General features: G+C 36.9%; 1 protein-coding gene across 1 annotated transcript in view; it reads right to left on the bottom strand.

Annotated features, from left to right (window-relative positions):
- The window catches only part of TTC29 (tetratricopeptide repeat domain 29), a 171,120-nt gene that overhangs the window by 9,294 nt on the left and 138,528 nt on the right, over window positions 1–23,298 (bottom strand). Inside the window, exons 8-9 of the mRNA XM_044913078.1 lie at window positions 20,099–20,222; window positions 2,458–2,686 (exon numbers count right to left, since the gene is read on the bottom strand). Of these exons, the coding sequence (XP_044769013.1) occupies window positions 2,458–2,686; window positions 20,099–20,222 (353 nt within the window). The remainder of the gene's footprint in view (window positions 1–2,457; window positions 2,687–20,098; window positions 20,223–23,298) is intronic.

Genomic DNA, 23,298 nt, shown 5'->3' with positions numbered 1-23,298 from the left:
CTTCCAAGGAGGCATGGAACTATGAATCGTGTTTTAAAAAGTGGTTAGTGCAAACTTATTCATGGCTAGGACGTACATACTCATTTTGAATTCTATTTAATTTGATGAATATTTACTTGGTACCTAGCAGATGTTAGGCATTGTGCCTTCTTTTGCAGGAAATACCAAAAATCAGAATCTGTTTTCAAGACACTCATACTCTCACTGGGCAGATAAGGCAATTACAGAAATAGCCATGATAGGATGTAGAATATGACAAGTGAAAAGTGCTTGGAGAGAAATGAATGACATTCAATGTGGGAACAGAGAGAAGAGGCAACAGTCAAATAAGAGGGGGATCAGGGAGGATTTCAACATTTGAGAAGGACCTTGCAAGACCGGTAAGATTTCCCTGGATGGGACTGGAGTTGGAAGTAAGGTGATATTAATGTACGTTGTGTATCTGGGGTGCTAGGATGTAGCCAGGGGAAGGGAGGTGGTCAAAAAATGTTAAGAAGTTTGTATGTAATCTGTAGGCAGTAGGGATCCAGTGGAGATTTTGAAGGAGAGCAAAGATAGAATAATAAAGAGTTGTAGTTTAAGAAACACTGAAACATTTAAAAAGCACATTTTAGTGTGTTTTGAACTAAAATAAGTCCATGTAAACAAGCGAGTATGTTTGATAATGTCCTACAGGTCTTATTTCCAAATAGAACAACTACCACTAAAAATGTTAAACATGCTGGTAGTAGAAGAATTAACTTCTCATTTATATTTGAATCTGAAAGATTCTTCTTCTTCACTGTTATAACGACATAGCTCATCCATGCATATATTTCTAATCTCGGTCGAATGAATCAGGAAGGAAGTGTACCTTTATAGCGTTTCAGAGAATTTAATCTTCTCCACCATATGCATAACTGAGTTTTTACTGTCTGAATAATATTTTGAAATGCAATTGTTTTGCTTTGCTCCTAAGCCCTTTGGGACACAAAACATCCTCACCAAAAATGAGGATAAAATGTTAAAAGAATAGACAAATAAATAGCTTTATAGAGTGAAGAAAAACAAAAGAGATTTTTGAAAAACACCAAACAGGATTGCAGCAAATAGAAAAACTAGCTTCTCTAGTTTTGAGGAGTATTTTTTTTTTTCATGATGATTAGGGTGATGGTTAGAGCTTATCCAAGTAAATCTGAAAAAGTGAGTAGCCCAACTTATTCTCTACCAAACCTTTTATCAGAAGAAGTAATGTAATAGATAGATGGGTCGTATTTCCTCTGCTTTATCTCCTGGGCAGACAAAATGAGGGAGTAAAGGGAAGATAACTCAAAACTACAGAACAAGCTCTCAAATATATGACAACACAACATCCTGAAGTGAGCAAAATACTATCTAAAAGTGGTTAGTTAATAGTTACCTGTAAATATTTGTTAAGCACTTGAGCACACTGAAATTCAACAAGCCACCTGTTTTTTAAGACTTTATCTTGTACATATATTTGGAATAAGACCTTTACTTATTTCATAACTAGAGGACAGACACTGGGAAGTGGTATTCTACTAATATAAAAGAAGCAATAAAATTCCTTTGTGCCCAATTTACTGTTATTTACTATTTATTCTATGAAGAAAATAAAAGCCAAAGAGCTTTATTGTTTCCTCTAAATGACCTAAGGGGGGAAAAAAAAGAGTTCCAAGCAGGAGATGCTTCTTTACATAACAGAATTTTACCTATGACTCCATTTGTGCTATCCCCAAACATCCCTAAAATATTTTGCTTTAAAAAGTTTGATTTACCAACAATTATGCAACCCAAGGGTCTGTCATAGGCAGTACTGTAAAAAATTTTAAAAATCCTATTCTGAAGTTCTTAACTGACGACGGGAGCCTAGTCAAGTTGACACATAAAAGTGACCCTCACATTACCTCTAGTTATTTGTTTTTAATTGACTATTTTGACTAATTATCACAAGAAAAGGTATATAAGAAAAGAAGTGGAGTTAAGAGAAATTAATATTACATTAATATTACATTTTTCTAAATTAATATTCTAACTTGAATTGATCAAGAAGTAGGAAAATTTACTACCATCAGCAAAGTAAGAGTATAATACTAATTAGCATCTGTGAACTAGCATCTGTGACTTGTTCTTGTCAATAAGGTACAACACTGAACATTTTTTTAAAAACCCATAAACTTATCTCAGATTCCTTACAGCTAGCTGATCAGTGCATGTGAATATTTAAGGCAACTGAAAAAAAGACAACATGAGGATGGTGATTTGTCAAGTTCAACTAATCATTACCACAGTTTATGCTTTCCTTATCATCAAAGATACAATACAACATGAAGGCACATCCAATATTTATGTAGTAAAGAATAAATAAAATTAAAATTACCAATAAAATCAAAATCACCCATGCAGCCATTAAGAACGACACAAAAACTAAAGTGTTTTCAAAAACCAAAGTCTTACCAATAGTCGGATCACATACAATGCTGCCTCTATTCTCCTTCCATGACAGCAGGTAGTCAAGGCTGGTGAGATCTTCAGACTCGATGTAATTGTTAAAGGTCAGCATTATCTGATGAGCTTTTGCTATTCCATAATGAACTTTTGTTTCATCCATTTCACACAAGTTTGTTAGCTCTGCTGTTGTGTCAAAAGCCTGCTGAAAGTACTGTGAAGCTTTGTTGTAGTATCCCTAAAAATATAAGAGAAACAATTTTTTTCTTAATTTTTGGTTCTATCCTTCCACATATCTGCTCACCTTGGTATGTACCACACTTATCTTTCAATAGTTATAGCATTCTTCTAGAAGAAAGATGGCGAGCAGGGTCTCTATTAGAATAAGGTTCTTTTAAAAAGTTGTGATTACTAACCATACAATATCTTGAAGCTAGGATACTAAAATAGCTTTATCTACTAAGTTGATTTATATGAAACTTAAGGTTTTTTTGGATTAAAAATGGTCAAATGTTAAGTATTTTCAGATGGTTCAACCTGATACATGGTAGCAAAAAGAAGTCTGGGAAAGAGTGATCTAATTCACATTGATTTGGATGTAATTTTCCTACTTGTAGCATTGGATTTACCTAATACAGCATTTTTAACTAGTTGTTTTTAGTCACAGCAAGAGATCATTTTCAGCCAATCTGTTTAATCAGTGGCCACTAAAAATAGATGTATTTATCTGCTGATTTGGTTATCACTCTTGTTTTCCCCATGTGCTTAGGTCTTTCTTGACTAAGAACATTGGAGGTATTCAAGATTCCTGAGAAATAATGATCCCAATGGCACTAGTACAACTCATTTAAATGTTCATTTCTTCTCTAAGTTCTTTGCAACATTTCATTGCAAAAATTCAAGGTGGTTTTTTGTTTTTTGGGTTTTGTGGGCTTTTTTGGTCATACTCTCCTATCCTCCTCCAAGCTATTGTCCACAACAGCTTTCAAAGGGCCAGTACTAAGTACTTCATGTATTATGTCACTAACTTTTGTTAAGTCATTCTGTGAGGAAGTAGTATTCTTATTCTACAAATAATGAAATTGAGCCTCAGAAAAGAAACTATCTTCTGCCACCCTCCAAATTTTCTAAAAATCATTGTGAAAAAGCCTTCCTCAATGGAGGATATCATCTTTAGGATTGAGCCTATACTTTTAAGACTCTAGGGAAAAAAGTTTCCCTTCTTCATTGACTTGTAAGTCTCCTTTCCTCTCCCCCTCCCTCCTCTCTCCTCTCCTTCCTCTCTCTCTTGTTCATACACACGAAAACATGCATGCACACACTTTTGAGAAGAAACCCTTACAAGAGAGAATATTTTATTATAAGTTTTCAAATTATTTGCTCACAGCTAGAAGGAACTAGTAATACAAACACTATTGAAATGGCCTTATACCATATACCAGTACAGGCAAAATGCATACTCAATTCCATGCATCTCTGTATAGTCATAGCGTTCAGACAGCAAACTGATTGGATAAAAAAGTTGCTAGAAGATGAGGAGGGGAGAAATAGGGCTTGTGTGACAGTTATGTTACATACATAAGCAGTATAATACTATGTTATAGGCCCACAGGAGGGTTTAGTGAACTCTTTACTCAAATTGTTCATTCCAATTAAACTTACTAATTTAAACACAGTCCCTCTATATTTTATCAATAATAATTTGAGTTTGTTGAGGTAAACAATTCTTTCTTTTGTTTCAAAGTGTAAAACATAGAACTTATATGAGAATATGGTTACTTAATTAGAAAAAATAAAATGGTATCAAAGACATTTGTATGACAAGTAAATTATATAATTGAGAAACACTATAAATATTGAAGATGAAAATAAAACTAGTTAATATTTTGGATTATTCTGCTAAACATCAAAGATATAGGACAAAATAAATGAACGTATGTGACTAGACCACACATTTCTATTTTTAAAAACAGAGAAGTATAAATATCTAATTAGTGTTCTAATTATACTTCAGAGTAGTAGCTATTTATTGTTTTAGATGAAAATCTTAATTAGGAAATTAGGGACCTTAATAAATGGACATATATTTAAATTTCCAGAATTATTTCATATATTATTATGTTAGAATTAACTTATTCATCAGGCAACTACTAAGTACCAAGCTCCATGCCAGGCAGTGGGGATTCAGCAGTTAACAGAATTTACTGTGCCTAAAATTTATAAAAGATATTTTTTAACAAGTGTTTTCCCACCTACAATAGGAGCATTATAATTACTCATAATTATTTAATTATAATTATAATTACATATAATTATTCTTCCCGCAAATTGAGCCTAGCATTCAATTGTTAGACACAGACACAACTGCCATAAAACTGGTATTAACCTAAATTTCTCTAGTTTAAAACACTATTAAGGAAATACATTAATTCTTCTCAGATGCAAACATTTTTATACATACCATTTTGGAATGAGATTTCATTAATGTGTGTTGCATTTCTATATTCTAAATTCTTAAAGAATTTAATATCTAAATCTAATCTCTTCTCCAAAGTTTCTGTCCAATGTTCTACAGTTCAATTCTGTTATCAGTTAATCCCTATCCTATTATAAAATGCAGAAGATTCTAGTAATTAATCTTGACAATCTTAAATATGAATTTGAGAATATATAAGTGAATTAATCACTTCATGAATGCATCTTATTGGAAAAGAGAACTTTGTTTAGTGTTATAAATATCACTGGTAAGCATTTAGGAGACAATTTCAGGACAGGATCTTGATGACATCGCAGACCTTAAAACAGGGCTTGCATTATTACACTATAATATAGAATTTTCATGCATTTTCCTGATTCTTACCAGATCCTTCTAAGTTGTCTAAAATGTCACTCTATCCAATGAGCAAGCTCAAAAATAAATGAACATATTCCTAATACTAAGGAAAAACCATTTTTTACACATTTTCTTTACTATTTTAGTCCAGAACTATCATTGTTTTACTTTTTTTAATTTTTAATTTTTAAAAATTTTTTATTTATTTATTTGAGAAAGAGAGAATTGAGAATGAGCAGGGGAAAGGAACAGAGGGAGAGGGAGAAGCAGACTCCCACTGAGCAGGGAGCCTGACGCGGGGCTCGATCCCAGGACCCTGAGATCATGACCTGAGCCAATTAAGGCAGACGCTTAATTGACTGAGCCACCCAGGCAACCACTATAATTGTTTTAACTATGTGATTATTATCTGATCTTATTAGGGAATGAGAAATCTTGTAAAGGGTTTATATCTAGTTATTTGCCCTAAAGAATTCTCACTTGATTACTTTATATTAATTATATATTTTTATCAAAAGATCACATCAGGAGGGTGGGATGGGTGGCCCATCTTGTATGATTATATGGTAAAAGGTAAACTAATTAGAATAACTGATCTTTTAAAGATGTGCTACCTTTAATTATAACAACACTGTAATAACTAGAGAAAACAGTTAATTCTAATATTTTTTCCAAATACAGTCTTATAATTGTGGTCTTATAATAATATTTCTTAAAATGATTGTAAAGAAAACAATTAGAATACATTGCATGAATAGTATGAAGCCAGAAAAGAGAGGATGAGGGCAGTTTGTAGAGGCCCTGAAAGGTAGACTGACAAGTACCAGGAATATTAGATTTCCTTTTAAAGGTTCAGTTCAAGTTTTCAGAATCATGGTACAAAAGTGAAATAGAAGTTTGGAATTTCTTTTTTTAAATTTTTCTCCATAGTATTTTTTTTCATCATTTGATTTATTTATTTTTTAAAATGTTATATTAATCACCATTCATTACATCATTAGTTTTTGATGTAGTGTTCCATGATTAATTGTTTATGTATAACACCCAGTGCTCCATGCTGTACGTGCCCTCTTTAATACCCATCACCAGGCTAACCCATCCCCACATGCCCCTCCTCTCTAGAGACCTCCGTTTGTTTCTCAGAGTCCATAGTCTCTCATGGTTCGTCTTCCCCTCCGATTTCCCCCTCTTCAGTCTTCCCTTCCTGCTATATTCTTATTTTCTTTTTTTTTTTTTTAACATATAATGTATTATTTGTTTCAGAGGTACAGGTCTGTGATTCAACAGTCTTACACAATTCACAGTGCTCACCATAGCACATCCCTTCCCCAGTGTCTATCCCCCAGCCACCCCATCCCTCCCACCCCCCACCACTCCAGCAACCCTCAGTTTGTTTCCTGAGATTAAGAATTCCTCATATCAGTGAGGTCATATGATACATGTCTTTCTCTGATTGACTTATTTCGCTCAACATAATACCCTCCAGTTCCATCCACATCATTGCAAATGGCAACATTTCATTCCTTTTGATGGCTGCATAATATTCCACTGTGTGTGTGTGTGTGTGTGTGTGTGTGTGTGTGTGTGTGTGTATCTCACATCTTTTGTATCCATTCATCTGTCGATGGACATCTTGGCTCTTTCCATAGATTGGCTATTGTGGACATTGCTGCTATAAACATCAGGGTGCATGTACCCCTTCGGATCCCTACATTTGTATCTTTGGGGTAAATACCCAGTAGTGTAATTGCTGGGTCATAGGGTAGCTCTATTTTCAACTTTTTGAGGAACCTCCATACTGTTTTCCAGAGTGGCTGCACAAGCTTGCATTCCCACCAACAGTGTAGGAGGGTTCCCCTTTCTCTGCATCCCCGCCAACATCTGTTGTTTCCTGACTTGTTAATTTTAGCCATTCTGACTGGTGTGAGGTGGTATCTCATTGAGGTTTTGATTTGGATTTCCCTGATGCTGAGTGATGTTGAGCACTTTTTCATGTGTATGTTGGCCATTTGGATGTCTTCTTTGGAAAAATGTCTGTTCATGTCTTCTGCCCATTTCTTGATTGGATCCTTTGTTCTTTGGGTGTTGAGTTTGATAAGTTCTTTATAGATTTTGGATACTAGCCCTTTATCTGATATGTCATTTGCAAATATCTTCTCCCATTCTGTCGGTTGTCTTTTGGTTTGGTTGACTGTTTCTTTTGCTGTGCAAAAGCTTTTTACCTTGATGAAGTCCCGATAGTTCATTTTTGCCCTTGCTTCCCTTGCCTTTGGAGATGTTTCTAGGAAGAAGTTGCTGCGGCTGAGGTCGAAGAGGTTGCTGCCTGTGTTCTCCTTTAGGATTTTGATGGACTCCTGTCTCACATTGAGGTCTTTCATCCATTTTGAGTCTATTTTTGTGTGTGGTGTAAGGAAATGGTCCAGTTTCATTCTTCTGCATGTGGCTGCCCAATTTTTCCAACACCATTTGTTGAACAGACTGTCTCTTTTCCATTGGACATTCTTTCCTGCTTTGTCGAAGATGAGTTGACCATAGAGTTAAGGGTCCATTTCTGGGCTCTCTATTCTGTTCCATTGATCTATGTGTCTGTTTTTGTGCCAGTACCATACTGTCTTGATGATGACAGCTTTGTAATAGAGCTTGAAGTCCGGAATTGTGATGCCACTGGCTTTGCTTTTCTTTTTCAATATTCCTCTGGCTATTCAGGGTCTTTTCTGGTTCCATACAAATTTTAGGATTATTTGTTCCATTTCTTTGAAAAAAGTGGATGGTATTTTGATAGGGATTGCATTAAATGTGTAGATTGCTCTAGGTAGCATTGACATCTTCACAATATTTGTTCTTCCAATCCATGAGCATGGAACATTTTTCCATTTCTTTGTGTCTTCCTCAATTTCTTTCATGAGTGTTTTATAGTTTTCTGAGTATAGATTCTGTGCTTCTTTGGTTAGATTTATTCCTAGGTATCTTATGGTTTTGTGTGTGATTGTAAATGGGATCGACTCCTTAATTTCTCTTTCTTCTATCTTCTTGTTGGTGTATAGGAATGCCACTGATTTCTGTGCATTGATTTTATATCCTGCCACTTTACTGAATTCCTGTATGAGTTCTAGCAGTTTTGGGGTGAAGTCTTTTGGGTTTTCCACATGAAGTATCATATCATCTGCAAACAGTGAGAGTTTGACTTCTTCTTTGCTGATTTGGATGCATTTTATTTCTTTTTCTTGTCTGATTGCTGTGGCTAGGACTTCTAATACTATGTTGAATAGCAGTGGTGATAGTGGATATCCCTGCCGTGTTCCTGAACTTAGGGGGAAAGCTCTCAGTTTTTCCCCATTGAGAATGATATTTGCTGTAGGTTTTTCATAGATGGCTTTTATGATATTGAGGTATGTACCCTCTATCCCTACACTCTGAAGAGTTTTGATCAATAAAGGATGCTGTACTTTGTCAAATGCTTTTTCTGCATCTATTATGAAGATCCTATGGTTCTTGTTCTTTCTTTTATTAATGTATTGTATCACATTGATTGATTTGTGGATGTTGAACCAACCTTGCAGCCCAGGAATAAATCCCACTTCGTCGTGGTGAATAATCCTTTTAATGTACTGTTGGATCCTATTGGCTAGTATTTTGGTGAGAATTTTTGCATCCATGTTCATCAAGGATATTGGTCTATAATTCTCCTTTTTGATGGGGTCTTTGTCTGATTTGGGGATCAAGGTAATGGTGGCCTCATAAAACGAGTTTGGAAGTTTTCCTTCCATTTCTATTTTTTGGAACAGTTTCAGAAGAATACGTATTAATTCTTCTTTAAATGTTTGGTAGAATTCCCCTGGGAAGCCATCTGGCCCTGGGCTTTTGTTTTTTGGGAGATTTTTGATGACTGTTTCCATTCTTTAGTGGTTATAGGTCTCTTCAGGTTTTCTATTTCTTCCTGGTTCAGTTTTAGTACTTGATACATCTCTAGGAATGCATCCATTTCTTTCGGATTATCTAATTTGCTGGCATAGAGTTGCTCATAATATGTTCTTATAATTGTTTGTATTTCTTTGGTGTTGGTTGTGATCTCTCCTCTTTCATTCATGATTTTATTTATTTGGGTCATTTCTCTTTTCTTTTTGTTAAGTCTGGCCAGGGGTTTATCAATTTTGTTAATTCTTTCAAAGAACCAGCTCCTAGTTTCATTGATCTTTTCTTTTGGTTTCTATTTCATTGATTTCTGCTCTGATCTTTATTATTTCTCTTCTCCTGCTGGGTTTAGGCTTTATTTGCTGTTCTTTCTCCAGCTCCTTTAGGTGTAGGGTTACATTGTGTACTTAAGACCTTTCTTGTTTCTTGAGAAAGGCTTGTATTGCTATATACTTTCCTCTTAGGACTGCCTTTGCTGCATCCCAAAGATTTTGAATAGTTGTGTTTTCATTTTCATTGGTTTCCATGAATTTTTTTAATTCTTTAATTTCCTGGTTGACCCATTCATTCTTCAGTAGGATGCTCTTTAGCCTCCATGTATTTGAGTTCTTTCCGACTTTCCTCTTATGATTAAGTTCTAGTTTCAAACACTGTGGTCTGAAAATATGCAGGGAATGATCCCAATCTTTTGGTACCAGTTGAGACCTGATTTGTGACCTAGGATGTGATCTATTCTGGAGAATGTTCCATGGGCACTAGAGAAAAATGTGATTCTGTTGCTTTGGGATGGAATGTTCTGAATATATCTGTGAAGTCCATTTGGTCCAGTGTGTCATTTAAAGTCTTTATTTCCTTGTTGATCTTTTGCTTAGATGATCTGTCCATTTCAGTGAGGGGGGTGTTAAAGTCCCCCACTATTATAGTATTGTTGTCAATGTGTTTCTTTGCTTTTGTTATTAATTGGCTTATATAATTGGCTGCTCCCATGTTAGGGCCATAGATATTTACAGTTGTTAGATCTTCTTGTTGGATAGACCCTTTATGTAGGATATAGTGTCCTTCCTCATCTCTTATTACAGTCTTTGGTTTAAAATCTAATTTGTCTGATATAAGGATTGCCACCCCAGCTTTCTTTTGGTGTCCATTAGCATGGTAAATGGTTTTCCACCCCTCACTTTCAATCTGGGGGTGTCTTTGGGTCTAAAATGAGTCTCTTGCAGACAGCATATCGATGGGTCTTGTTTTTTTTTATCCAATCTGATAGCCTGTGTCTTTTGATTGTGGCATTTAGCCCATTTACATTCAGGGTAACTATTGAAAGATAGGAATTTAGTGCCATTGTATTGCCTGTAAGGTGACAGTTACTGTATATTGTCTCTGTTCCTTTCTGGTCTCTGTTACTTTTAGGCTCTCTCTTTGCTTAGAGGACCCCTTTCAATATTTCTTGTCAGGCTGGTTTTGTGTTTGCAAATTCCTTTAGTTTTTGTTTGTCCTGGAAGCTTTTTATCTCTCCTTCTATTTTCAATGACAGCCTAGCAGGATATAGTATTCTTGGCTGCATATTTTTCTCATTTAGTGCTCTGAATATATCATGCCAGTCCCTTCTGGCCTGCCAGGCCTCTGTGGATAGGTCTGTTGCCAATCTAATGTTTCTACCATTGTAGGTTACAGAGCTCTTCTCCTGAGCTGCTTTCAGGATTTTCTCTTTGTCCCTGAGACTCGTAAGTTTTACTATTAGATGTTGGGGTGTTGACCTATTTTTATTGTTTTTGAGGGGGGTTCTCTGTGCCTCCTGGATTTTGATACCTGTTTCCTTCCCCAAATTAGGGAAGTTCTCTGCTATAATTTGCTCGAATATACCTTCTGCCCCTCTCTGTCTTTCTTCTTCTTCTGGGATCCCAATTATTCTAATATTGTTTCATCTTATGGTATCACTTATCTCTCGAATTCTGCCCTCGTGATCCAGTAGTTGTTTATCTCTCTTTTTCTCAGCTTCTTTATTTTCCATCATTTGGTCTTCTATATCACTAATTCTCTCTTCTGCCTCATTTATCCTAGCAGCTAGAGCCTCCATTTTTTATTGCACCTCATTAATAAACTTTTTGATTTTGACTTGGTTAGATTTTAATTTTTTTATTTCTCCAGAAAGAATTTCTCTAATATCTTCTATGCTTTTTTCAAGCCCAATTAGTATCTTTAAAATCATCATTCTGAACTCTAGTTCCGACATCTTACTAATGTCCATATTGATTAGGTCCCTGGCAGTTGGTACTGCCTCTTGTTCTTTTTTTTGAGGTGATTTTTTAAATCTTGTCATTTTGTCCAGAGGAGAATAGATGAACGAGAGAACAAAATGCTAACAGGGTAACAATGACCCCAGAAAAATATACACTAAACAAGTCAGAAGAGACCTTCCAGAAAGTGGTTGCTTTTCTGTTCAGAGAGTTGCTGCTATTCTTTTCTTCAATCTCCTGTTGAGTTCGTAGGTGTTCAGAATGGTTTGATCCCTATCTAGCTGAGTTCCTGGAACCAGGCAAAATTTAGGTCTCCTACTCCTCTGCCATCTTGCTCCTCCTCTGGACCACATCTTCTTTATCCATTCATCTGTTGAAGGGCATCTCGGCTCTTTCTACAGTTTGGCTATTGCGGACAATCCTGCTATAAACATTGAGGTGCATATGGCCCTTCTTTTCACTACATCTGTGTCTTTGGGGTCAATACCCAGTAGTGCAATTGCTGGGTCATAGGGTAGCTCTATTTTTAACTTTTTGAGGCACCTTCACAATGTTTTCCAAAGTGTCTCTACCAACTTGCATTCCAACCAACAGTGTAAGAGTGTTCCCCTTTCTCCACAAACTCTCCAACATTTGTTGTTTCTTGCCTTGTCAATTTTTGCCATTTTAACTGGTGTAATGTGGTATCTCAATGTGGTTTTGATTTGAATTCCCTGATGAACATTTTTTCATGTGTCTGTTAGCCATTTGTATGTCTTCTTCAGAGAAGTGTCTGTTCATGTCTTCTGCCCATTTTTTGACTTGATTATTTGTTTTTTGGGTGTTGAATGTGAGAAGTTCTTTATAGATCTTGGAAATCAGCGCTTTGTCTTTAGTTCATTTGCAAATATCTTCTCCCATTCTGTGGGTTGCCTCTTTGTTTTGTTGACTCTTTCCTTTGCTGTGCAGAAGCCTTTTATCTTGATGAAGTCCCAAAAGTTCATTTTCACTTTTGTTTCACTAGCTTTTGGAGATGTATCTTGAAAGGAGTTGCTGTGGCCAATGTCAAAGAGGTTACTGCCTATGTTCTCCTCTAGGATTTTGATGGATTTCTGTCTCACACTGAGGTCTTTCATCCATTTTGAGTTTATCTTTGTGTATGGTGTTAGAGAATGGTCAAGTTTCACTCTTCTGTATATAGCTGCCCAATTTTCCCAGCACCATTTATTGAAGAGACTGTCTTTTTTCCATTGCATATTTTTTTTTCCTGCTTTGTTGAAGATTATTTGACCATAGAGTTGAGGGTCCATATCTGGGCTCTCTATTCTGTTCCATTGGTCTATATGTCTGTTTTTGTGCCAGTACCATGCTGTCTTGGTGATCACAGCTTTGTAATATAGCTTGGAATCAGGCAACGTGATGAGCCCAGCTTTATCATTTTCAACATTTCCTTGGTGATTTGGGGTCTTCTCTGATTCCATACAAATTTTAGGAGTGTTTGTTCCAGCACTTTGAAAAATGTCATTGGAATTTTGATTGGGGTGGCATTGAAGGTATAGATTGCTCTGGGCAGCATAGATATTTTAACAATGTTTATTCTTCCGATCCATGAGCATGGAATATTTTTCCATCTTTTTGTGTCTTCTTCAATTTCTTTCATGAGTGTTCTGTGAGTTCCTAGAGTATAGATCCTTTACCTCTTTGGTTAGGTTTATTCCAAGGTATCTTATGGTTTTTGGTGCTATTGTAAATGGAATCATTTCTCTAATTTCTCTTTCTACAGTTGCATTGTTACTGTATAAGAAAGCAACTGATTTCTGTGCATTTATTTTGTATCCTGCCACATTACTGAATTGCTGGATGAGTTTTAGTAATTTGGGGGTAGAGTCTTTTGGATTTTCCACATAAAGTATCATGTCCTCTGTGAAGACAGAGAGTTTGACTTCTTCTTTGCCAATGTGAATACCTTTTATTTCTTTTTGTTGTCTGATTGCTGTTGCTAGGACTTCTAGTACTATGTTGAACAACAGTGGCGAGAGTGGGCATCCTTGACGTGTTCCTGATCTTAACGGAAAGGCTCTCAGCTTTTCTCCATTGAGGATGATATTCGCTGTGGGTTTTTTTATAGATGGATTTTATGAACTTGAGGAATGTTCCCTCTATCCCTATACTCTGAAGAGTTTTAATCAGGAAAGGATGTTGTATTTTGTCAAATGCTTTTTCTGCATCAATTGAGAGGACCATATGGTTCTTCTCCCTCCTCTTATTAATGTGTTCTATCACATTGATTGATTTGCAAATGTTGAACCACCCTTACATCCCGGGGATAAACCCCACTTGGTCGTGATGGATGATCCTTTTAATATATTGTTGGATCCTATTAGCTAGGATTTTATTGAGAATTTTGGAATCCATATTCATCAGGGATATCAGTCTGGAATTCTCCCTTTTGATGGGGTCTTTGCCTGGTTTGGGGATTAAGGTAATGCTGGCCTCATAGAATGAGTTTGGAAGTTTTCCTTCTGTTTCTATTTGTTGAAACAGCTTCAGTAGAATAGGTATTATTTCTTCTTTGAATGTTTGGTAGAATTCCCCATGGAATCCATCAGGCCCTGGACTCTTGTTTTTTTGGGACGTTTTTGATCACTGCTTCAATCTTGTTACTGGTTATTGGCTTACTCAGGTTGTCAATTTCTTCCTGTTTCAGTCTTGGCAGCTTATAGGTTTCCAGGAAGGCCACCATTTCAACAGATTGCTCAGTTTATTGGCATATAGTTGTTGATAATAATTTCTAATAATTGTTTCTATTTCCTTGGTGTTAGTCGTGATCTCTCCCCTTTCATTCATAATTTTATTAATTTGGGTCCTTTCTCTTTTCTTTTGGATAAGTCTGGCCAGTGGTTTATCGATCTTATTAATTCTCTCAAAAAATCAGCTTCTAGTTTCATTGATCTGATCTACTGTGTTTCTGGTTTGTAATTCATTGATCTCTGGTCTAATCTTAATTATTTCTCTTCTAATGCATGGCCTAGGCATCATTTGTTGCTTTTTCTCCAGTTCTTTAAGGTGTAAAGTTAGTTGGTGAATTCAGGATTTTTCTATTTTTTTGAGTGAGGCTTGGATGACTATGTATTTCCCCCTTAGGACTGCCTTTGCAGTATCCCATAGGTTTTGGACTGATGTGTTTTTGTTCTCATTGGTTTCCATGAATTGTTTAAGTTTTTCTTTGATTTCCTGGTTGACCCAAACATTCTTGAGCAGAGTGGTCTTTAGCTTCCAAGTGTTTGTATTTCTGCCAAATTTTTTCTTGTAATTGAGTTCCAGTTTTAAAGCATTTTGGTCTGAGAATATGCAGGGAATAATCTCAATCTTTTGGTATCGGTTGAGACCTGATTTGTGACCCAGTATGTGGTCTATTCTGGAGAAAGTTCCATGTGCATTCAAGAAGAATGAGTATTCTGTTGTTTTAGGGTGGAATGTTCTGTATATATCTATGAGGTCCATCTAGTCCAGTGTGTCATTCAAAGCTCTTGTTTCTTTGTTGTTTTTATGTTTAGATGATCTGTCTATTGCTGAGAGTGGAGTATTAAAGTTCCTACAATTAATGTATTATTATCAATATGACTTTTTATTTTGGTTAACAGTTGGCTTATGTAGTTGGTTCCTCCCATGTTGGGGGCATAGATATTTACAATTGTTAGATCTTCTTGTTGGATAGACCCTTTGAGAATGATATAGTGTCCTTCTGTGTCTCCACAGTCTTTAGCTTAAAATCTAATTTGTCTGATATAATAATTGCTACCCCAGCTTTCTTTTGAGGTCTGTTGGCATGGAAGATAGATCTCCATCCCTTCACTTTCAGTCTGGATGTATCTTTAGGTTCAAAATGAGTCTCTTGTAGGCAGCATATGGATGGGTTCTGTCTTTTTATCCAATCTCCAACCCTGTGCCGTTTTATGGGAGCATTTGGCCGTTCATGTTGAGAGTGATTATTGAAAGATATGAATTTATTGTCATCAGGTTGCCTGTGAAGTCCTTGTTTCTATAGATTGTCTCCGTAAATCTCTGTTCTATATCACTCTTGGGGTCTTTCTTCTTTTATAGAACCCCCCTTAATATTTCTTGCAGGGTGGGCTTAGTGGTCACATATTCTTTCAGTTTCTGCCAGTCTTTGAAGCTCTGCATCTCTCCACCCATTCTCAATGACAGCCCTGCCAGATAAAGTATTCTTGGCTGCATGTTCTTCTCAGTACCCTAAATATGTCTTGCCAGGCCTTTCTGGCTTGCCAGGTCTCTGTGGATAGGTCTGATGTTATTCTGATGTTCCTTCCTCTCTATGTAAGGAATCTCTTCCCCCTTACTGCCCTTAAGATAGTTTCCTTGGTTCTAAGATTTGCAAGTTTTACTCTTATATGCCAGGGCATTGTCTGTTTTCCTTGATCTTGGGAGGGGTCCTCTCTGCCTCTAGGACACGAATGTTTGTTTCATTCCCCAGATTAGGGAAATTCTCAGCTATGATTTGCTCAAATATATCTTCTAGTCCTCTCTCTCTCTCCACCCACTCAGGGATCCCAATAATTTTGACATTGGAACGTTTCATGGCATCACTTATTTCTCTAATTCTGTTTTCATGGATTTTAAGCTGTTTCTCCCAGGCCTCCTTTTTTTCCTTCTTTTCTATCAGTTTGTCTTCTAGATCACTGATTCGTTCTTCTTCTTCATTTACCCTAGCTGTTAGAGTATCTAGATTAGATTGGATCTCATTGATAGCATTTTTAAGTTCTGCCAGTTCAGCTTTTAGTTCTGTCCTTAGAGACTCTATGTTGTCATTAATCGATTTCTCCATTCTAGCTGTCATCCTCATAACTGTTACCCTGAAGTCCATTTCTGACATCTTGGTTATATCTGTATCCATTTGTAAATCTGTGGCAGAAGTCACAGTCTCTGAGTCTTTTCTATTTTGGGGGCTCCTCCTCCTAGTCATTCTGTTGAGGGGTGGTTGAGGGAATGTACAGAGTCCAAGTTATTGACCACAACCCAAGCAAGATACACCTGTTTTACAGGGACCTTAGGGTTGTTGGCTTCTTGTTCTCCCAGCCTGTCTCCTGGGGGTGGGCCCTGCTGTGCTGTTACTAAGGCAAACCTGTTTGGGCAGAGTGGCCCTGCCCCCTGTGGGAGGGGTTGGGCTCAGCAAAAATCGGCTTGGGGGGGCTTTTGTTCTCTGGTGGCTTTCCCTGGAGGCTTTCCGTGTCTCTTCCGTGAGTCAGAGCAGAAAAGACTGTTTCCAACCCTCTGCTTCAGAACAGAGATTTCAGTCTGTTCTTCAGTGAGCTCTCCAAGCCACACTATCTCTGTTTCTGTCTGTGCTGCTAAAAACTGCAGTGTCCTGGGTTTTGTGCCCCTCAGCAGCACTCCCAGTCCTTGCTTCCAGGTCTAGGGACGTCTCTGCCCTTTGTGCTTCTAAAACTGCCAGCTGCCCCCAGTTCGCATGCATGGCCCCACTGCTTCAGGTTTCAGTCCAGGGGGCTGCCCTAAAATCTTTTCCCTGCCGCTACTGGTCTCCGAGTCTGTGCCCTGTCCCCAGAGCGAGAGGCTTTCACAAACCGGCGGTGCAGGATCCCCATGGCTCCCTCCCCCTTCCATTTATCTTCCAATTTCTGCCCATTGAATCATGGCTCCTTGCTTCATACCTCAAAACCAACCACCTGTGATATTCTGTTTGTAGAGATCCAGATATATCTTACATCTCAGGCTGATTTCGTAGGTGTTCAGAGTCGTCTGGTAGATATCCAGTTCAATTCAGGAGACCGGTTGGAATAGGGTCCCCTATTCCTCCACCATCTTTTCCATGCAGTAGATTTTAAATGAGTCTCTATGACATTGAATGTAGAGGTTGGTAAAGGAAATGCTTATAATTCCACTGATTCAGTGTCTTCATTTCTAAATAGGGGTAGCTTAATAATTCTTTCCATAGAAGCATCTCTTTCTGAAATTGGTGCAGCCTCCTCACGTCCAGCTGAGCAGTGAACCCAGAGATGATGGGCCGAGACTGCGGGAGCCCTTGGGGTCCCCAGACCAACCCCCAAATGCTGTTATATGCTTTCAATTCACACTCTTGGTCATGATTTAACAATTCAGTCAGCCTGAGAAGTAATCAGTAGATTTTTTTTACTTGAGGAAGTGTCCACAAAGAATCACAGTAATGCACAAAAATTGAATAGAACATTAATAATTTTAGTAATAAATCAAGTTTTGTTTTGAAGTCTGTGATGTCATAAAATTGTTACAGTATTGTATACTTAAGGGGCATCTGGGTGGCTCAGTCGGTTAAGCATCCAACTCTTGATTTCAGATCAGGTCATGATCTCAGCTCATGAAATTGAGCCCTCATCAGGCTCTGCACTGAACATGGAGCCTGCTTGAGATTCTCTCTCTCCCTCTCCTTTGCCCCTCCCCCTGTCATGCTCTCTCTCTCAAAAAAAAAAAAAACTATTAAAAATACTACACTATTTATCAGTAACCTTTTATTACATTAAAATATAAGGAATCACTAAGATATATGAATCAACTTGTGTATTTGAAGGCATATATATTTATAGATAGCATGAATACCTGGAATCCTCCAAATTTTATATTAGAATTGGGACAAAATGGTAAAAAAATAACTTTTGGTAATTGACATAGCTTTTGGATAGTATTCATGTCTCTAGCTTTAGACTCTTCTTTAAGAATTAATAACCAGAGAATACAATACAGACTGATGAGATACAACTCTTGGCGAAAAAGCTCAAAAAACGCAAATATAAAAATTACCCCTTAGAAGGGTTTATTGTTTTATTTTCCTTATACTTTCTGTAATTAGGAGGATATAGGCTCATACTATATGTTCATATTATACTAACACACTAAGTTCTAGGTATTGTTTGGTGGGAGGGTAAAGCAATTTGTGTTTTTGGCACTTCTGTTTTGAAGAACAATCCCTTTAAAAAGTATGTATAACTAGGAATACCGATTCTGCTACTCAGAATAAGCTCCCATTAGACTGCCCGCCTCACAAGGATATGAGCTTTGTCTATTTTTCAGCATGTTATCCCAAAAAGGAAACAAAAGTACAAACAAGATCCAGGAGAGAGGAGTCACCAGAGTAGAGTCACACCATAGAGATGAGGCAGCAGAAAGGGCACATGGTGAGAGAGAGAGACCTGGGGTGACAGGTGGGAGAGGCACAAAGAAAGAGGGGGGAAAAAGTTGGGGAGATCAGAGGGAAAGGACCATCAAGGGTGAGAGCAGACCAGAAAAACAGGGTCAGGAAAGAAGAGCAAGACATGTAGGGGAGGAGAAGAGAAGGAGGAGAGTGACAGTCAAGAGAAAAAGGGGATTTAATGATAGTGGATAATAGGAGAGAGGAAGCAAATGAGCCAGGGTGGGTGACAGAGAGGGGTGTAAAAAGAAATCAGATACCCTGTTTGAAAGCATGTTTCCCATAGCAGGAATAAAAGATGGTAGTTTCATTCATTCGGATTAGTTTCAAACTCTATTTCCTTAAAAAAAAAAAGCCTAAATAATTCTGAAATCATCGGTCAATTATATGGCAAACAAAAGACTGTAGTGGTTTAGAGTGCGTTTAAATACCACTGCCACCTAGAAACGTGGAGGCCTGGGGTAAGTTTCTTAAACCCTCTGAGCCTAGGGAAAAGGGGGATTGTATGATACCTCATAAAGGTGTACAGAATAATAATGGCTTATAGAGCTGGCACTTGCTTCCCCTGCCAAATGCTATTGTAACTGCTTTACATTCATTAACTCAATCCTCACTACCACTTATGAGGGGAGAAAATTGAGGCACCTAGAAGATAAGTAACTTGTCGTAGGCCACAGATCTTATAAGTGAAAAAAGTAGGCTTTTTACCAAACACTTTGGTATTAGAATTAGTGCCTTTAATCACTACGTATACAACCTTTCAAAAAAGACTAAGACAAGGTGTAGAAACATAGTTTAAGAATGGAACTGTCCTCAAAAATAATAGATCCTATTCATTATCCAAACAGCAATTATAGCTAGAGAAAAAAAGCCTCTTTTATACTGTTTCTTAAAGAAAAATCTGGGTAATGAAAGCTGAACTCAGGAGAAATAAATCAAAAGATCAATGCGTTATGACCAATTCATTTCACTAGTAATGGCCTCTTGAATAACATCCTTTTATTTTAGACTTTCTCTTCTTTCTCTTTCCTTTCACATAACCAGTCTGATGCTAGAATTCTGTATTTTCTTCAGAATTGCTCTTGGGATTGTCCTTTCTTCTCCTGAAGGACCTAACAGGGACATCACAGCTGAATTAATGAAATGAGAATTTGGAGCAAGGGAGATGAATGTTAATGTCAGCAGCTAAGAGCAGCCATTATAATGATATTCTTTGAGTTGAAATGTTTTAATTGCTCTTCAAATCCAAAACCACTTAGAATCTTCACTGGCTGTGAAGATATGAACCAGTTTTAGCAGCTCGTGGTGACTGTGCCCAAGATGGCACTCAGGTCCTGGAAGAAGAGGAAGTAAATGCCCAGTGCATTAACCAAACCCTGTGGTCCTGGGGTCGTTCTGCATAACATATTATGGGAAGGTGAGAGTCAAATGGGAATAGAATTTTAAAACTCTGAAAATTTCTTCCTACAAGAAAGAAACACATATACTCACTTTTTCATTGTAGATATCCCCAAGCATTGTACTTGCTCTCACAACATCTAGTCTTTGAAAATTGTTTCTTGCAATTTTCACAACCTTTTTCAAGTATTTAATTGCTTCTGTCATCTCTCCTTGGCTGGAATAAATAAAATAGGAAACTATTGGAGTATCATCTCATTTTATGTCACAGTAAAGAGAAGAGATTTTGCGTCTTTGCTTTAGAAAGTGCAAAATGGTCCAGGATAATGAAATGTGAAATGCAAATTTAAAAAATATGTGGCTTGTCTTTGTTGGAGTATACAGTGAGTTAAAACTTAAACCTTTAAACCCTCATTGTTGCTGGTGGGATTGTAAAATGGTGCACCTGCTTTGGAAAACAACTTGGCAGATCCTCAAAAATTTTGATATAGTTACCATATGACTGAACAATTCCACTCCTATATATATGCCCAAGAGAAATAAAACTATTATGTCCACACAAAAACTTGTACACAAACGTTCATAGCAGCATTATTTATAGTAGCCAAGAAGAGGAAACAATCCCAATGTCTATCAATTGAATGAATGAGCAAAATGTGGCCTCTCCATACAATGGAATATTATTCTGCCATAAGAAAGAATGAAGTTTAGTGATACATACCACAACATGGATAAACCTTGAAAATAAGTTAAATGAAAGAAGCCAGTCACAAAAAAAACATATATCATATGACTCCATTTACATAAAATGTCCAGAATAGGCAAATACATAGAAACAGAAAGTAGGCTAGTGGTTACCAAAGGCTGGTGAGAAGGGGAATGGAGAGCGGTTGCTAAGAAATATGGGGTTTCTTTTTGGAGTGACAAAAATGATCCAACTTAAATTGTGGTGATGGTTGTACAACTCTGTGAATATAACTAAAAACTACTGAACTGTAGACTTTAAAATGGTGAATATATGGTATATGAATTATATCTCAATGAAGGTGTCATTTTTTAAAAAATAAAACCTCTGAAAAGGTGGAAATTTTCCACATTACTTTGCAAATGAAGCCAGTCCTTTTGGGGAGGCAGAAACTGCAGGAGGTATTAGAACAAATAAGATGAAAATGGAGTATATCAGAATTCTCCCAACCAGGTCTCCAAAGAATGAGAGAGAGATACAGCCCCCAGATGGAAAGGCCTGGCTTCTGGAAGGCATGGCACAACCATTGGCAAACCCCAAGAATTTACATAAGGAAGAAATAAGATTTCATTGTGATATGCCACTGAGATTCTAGAGATTGTTACAGCAACTCAAATTACCAAAACTAGCTAAAACAATTTTGGCTATTTTTTTTTCTCTCATAAAGAATTGAGTGCACATCATTTTAAAGATTTCAATGAATTATATTCAGAAACTTCTATTATTTGAATTCTGCTCTCATTTTATAAATCTGAGTCCCAAATACTCATCAGTTTTTCATGATCTGAATGCCACTTCAAGTATATACAAATCTTAGTTTTATATGAATGAGCAAGAGCTAAACAGAAAGAGGGGGGAGGAGTGGAAAGACTCTAAAAATCTCCCTAAAGGAGATAATTATTTGAAATTTGAAAGGCAGTCTAAGGAGACAAGCTCTTTTAGGAGCCAGCTGTAGTGATGTCCTGTGTGAAGAATGCTTAGGGGCCCACTGAGAGAGGCACACTCTCATAAAAGCAAACGAGATTAAGAACCAAGATAAAAAATATTTGCTCAACCGAAGAAACAGTGATTTTCCAAAAGAGCTATATTCAAGGTATAATATACTATGACTGATTTTGTAGAGGTCGCTGAAGCCAAAGTCCAGCTCAAGGGAAATTTGGCTCCTGATTCAGGGACTTGCCATAAACAATTAAAATGCTATGGACAAAGCAAGAAGTGATTTCAAAATAATGGCTCCAAATTAAGTGTGCTGAAAAAATTCAGTTTTATCCGTTGACTCTCTGGATTTTTAATTTTTCCCCCAACTCCTAACGGAATGGTGAATCTAAGATTATATGAAATTCTATTGTTAAATCATATCAGAACCACTGAAAATTTGTATTAATGTGACAAAATCCAGAATTTAGAGATTTTAAAATAACAGAAAACTTATAATGGTAGTCTTGAATTAACTATAATAAAGGAAAAACTATTATTTCTGAATGTCTCTGAATCCCTAGAATTTCCCTTTGCTTTCATAGGCCAGCAGTTCCCAGTGAACACTTATGCCATGACTCAATAATTCACAGGATGAAATTCTGAAATGCAGAGGTTGTTTTGCAATTGAGCTGCTCCGTGCATGGGTATTTCTCAATTTATACTGCAAGGATTTACTCATAGGAGCTCCGGAGGGTATGGTAATGAATGTAGCATATACAGAAGCTTTGCTTCAAATTTTTAAATTACTGAAATTACTGGGCGCCTGGGTGGCTCAGGTGGTTAAGCCTCTGCCTTCCGCTCGGGTCATGATCCCAGCGTCCTGGGATAGAGCCGCAAGTCGGGCTCTCTGCTCAGCTGGGAGTCTGCTTCTTTCTCTCACTCTCCCTCTCCCTCTCTGTGCTCTCTCTCTCAAATGAATAAATACAATCTTTAAAAAATTATTGCAATTACAGAAAAATTTAGCAATATTAGTACCATATTTCATTGATTCTAAAACACATTTTCCCAGGTTTTTAACATTTCTGAAATCAGGATGTCTTACAACAGGTGGGCATCTTACGATCTTTGTCAGATGGGGAGCAGTCAGGTAGGTCAAAGTTGTTGCTGCAGAAATGGATTAGGTTTATAATCCCGGACATGACCCAACAATTGCAAAGCCTTGATATTTCTGTTAAAAACTATTTAAAGATAATTTCAAAAAGGGATAGGAGTACTGGTTGTTTTCTAAAAACCTTTATGAAATCTTCTGAAAGTTAAGAAAATACCAACTTCAAAATGGGCAAATTGAGTGTCCATGACTTGGAAAAAAATCCTGGAGATGATACTGGAGCACTATTTTAAGAAAGGCTATAGTACCAAAGTTCTTGACGGCATAAAAAATAATATGTTTGGGAAAAAAATAGTGATAATTCTGATTTAAAAGTGATTCAGAAGAGATGGACTTGGAATGCAAATATGTTTGAGTAGTATAATCAATTTGTTTGTATTTTTTTACATGAATGCTTAGGAGTAATAAAAATGTCTGTGTGTTGGGCGCCTGGGTGGCTCAGTTGGTTAAGAGACTGCCTTC

This window comes from Neomonachus schauinslandi, chromosome 2, assembly GCF_002201575.2.
Source record: "Neomonachus schauinslandi chromosome 2, ASM220157v2, whole genome shotgun sequence".
NCBI classification, from domain to species: Eukaryota; Metazoa; Chordata; class Mammalia; order Carnivora; family Phocidae; genus Neomonachus; species Neomonachus schauinslandi.
This window is presented reverse-complemented; position numbering and strand designations above follow the sequence as displayed.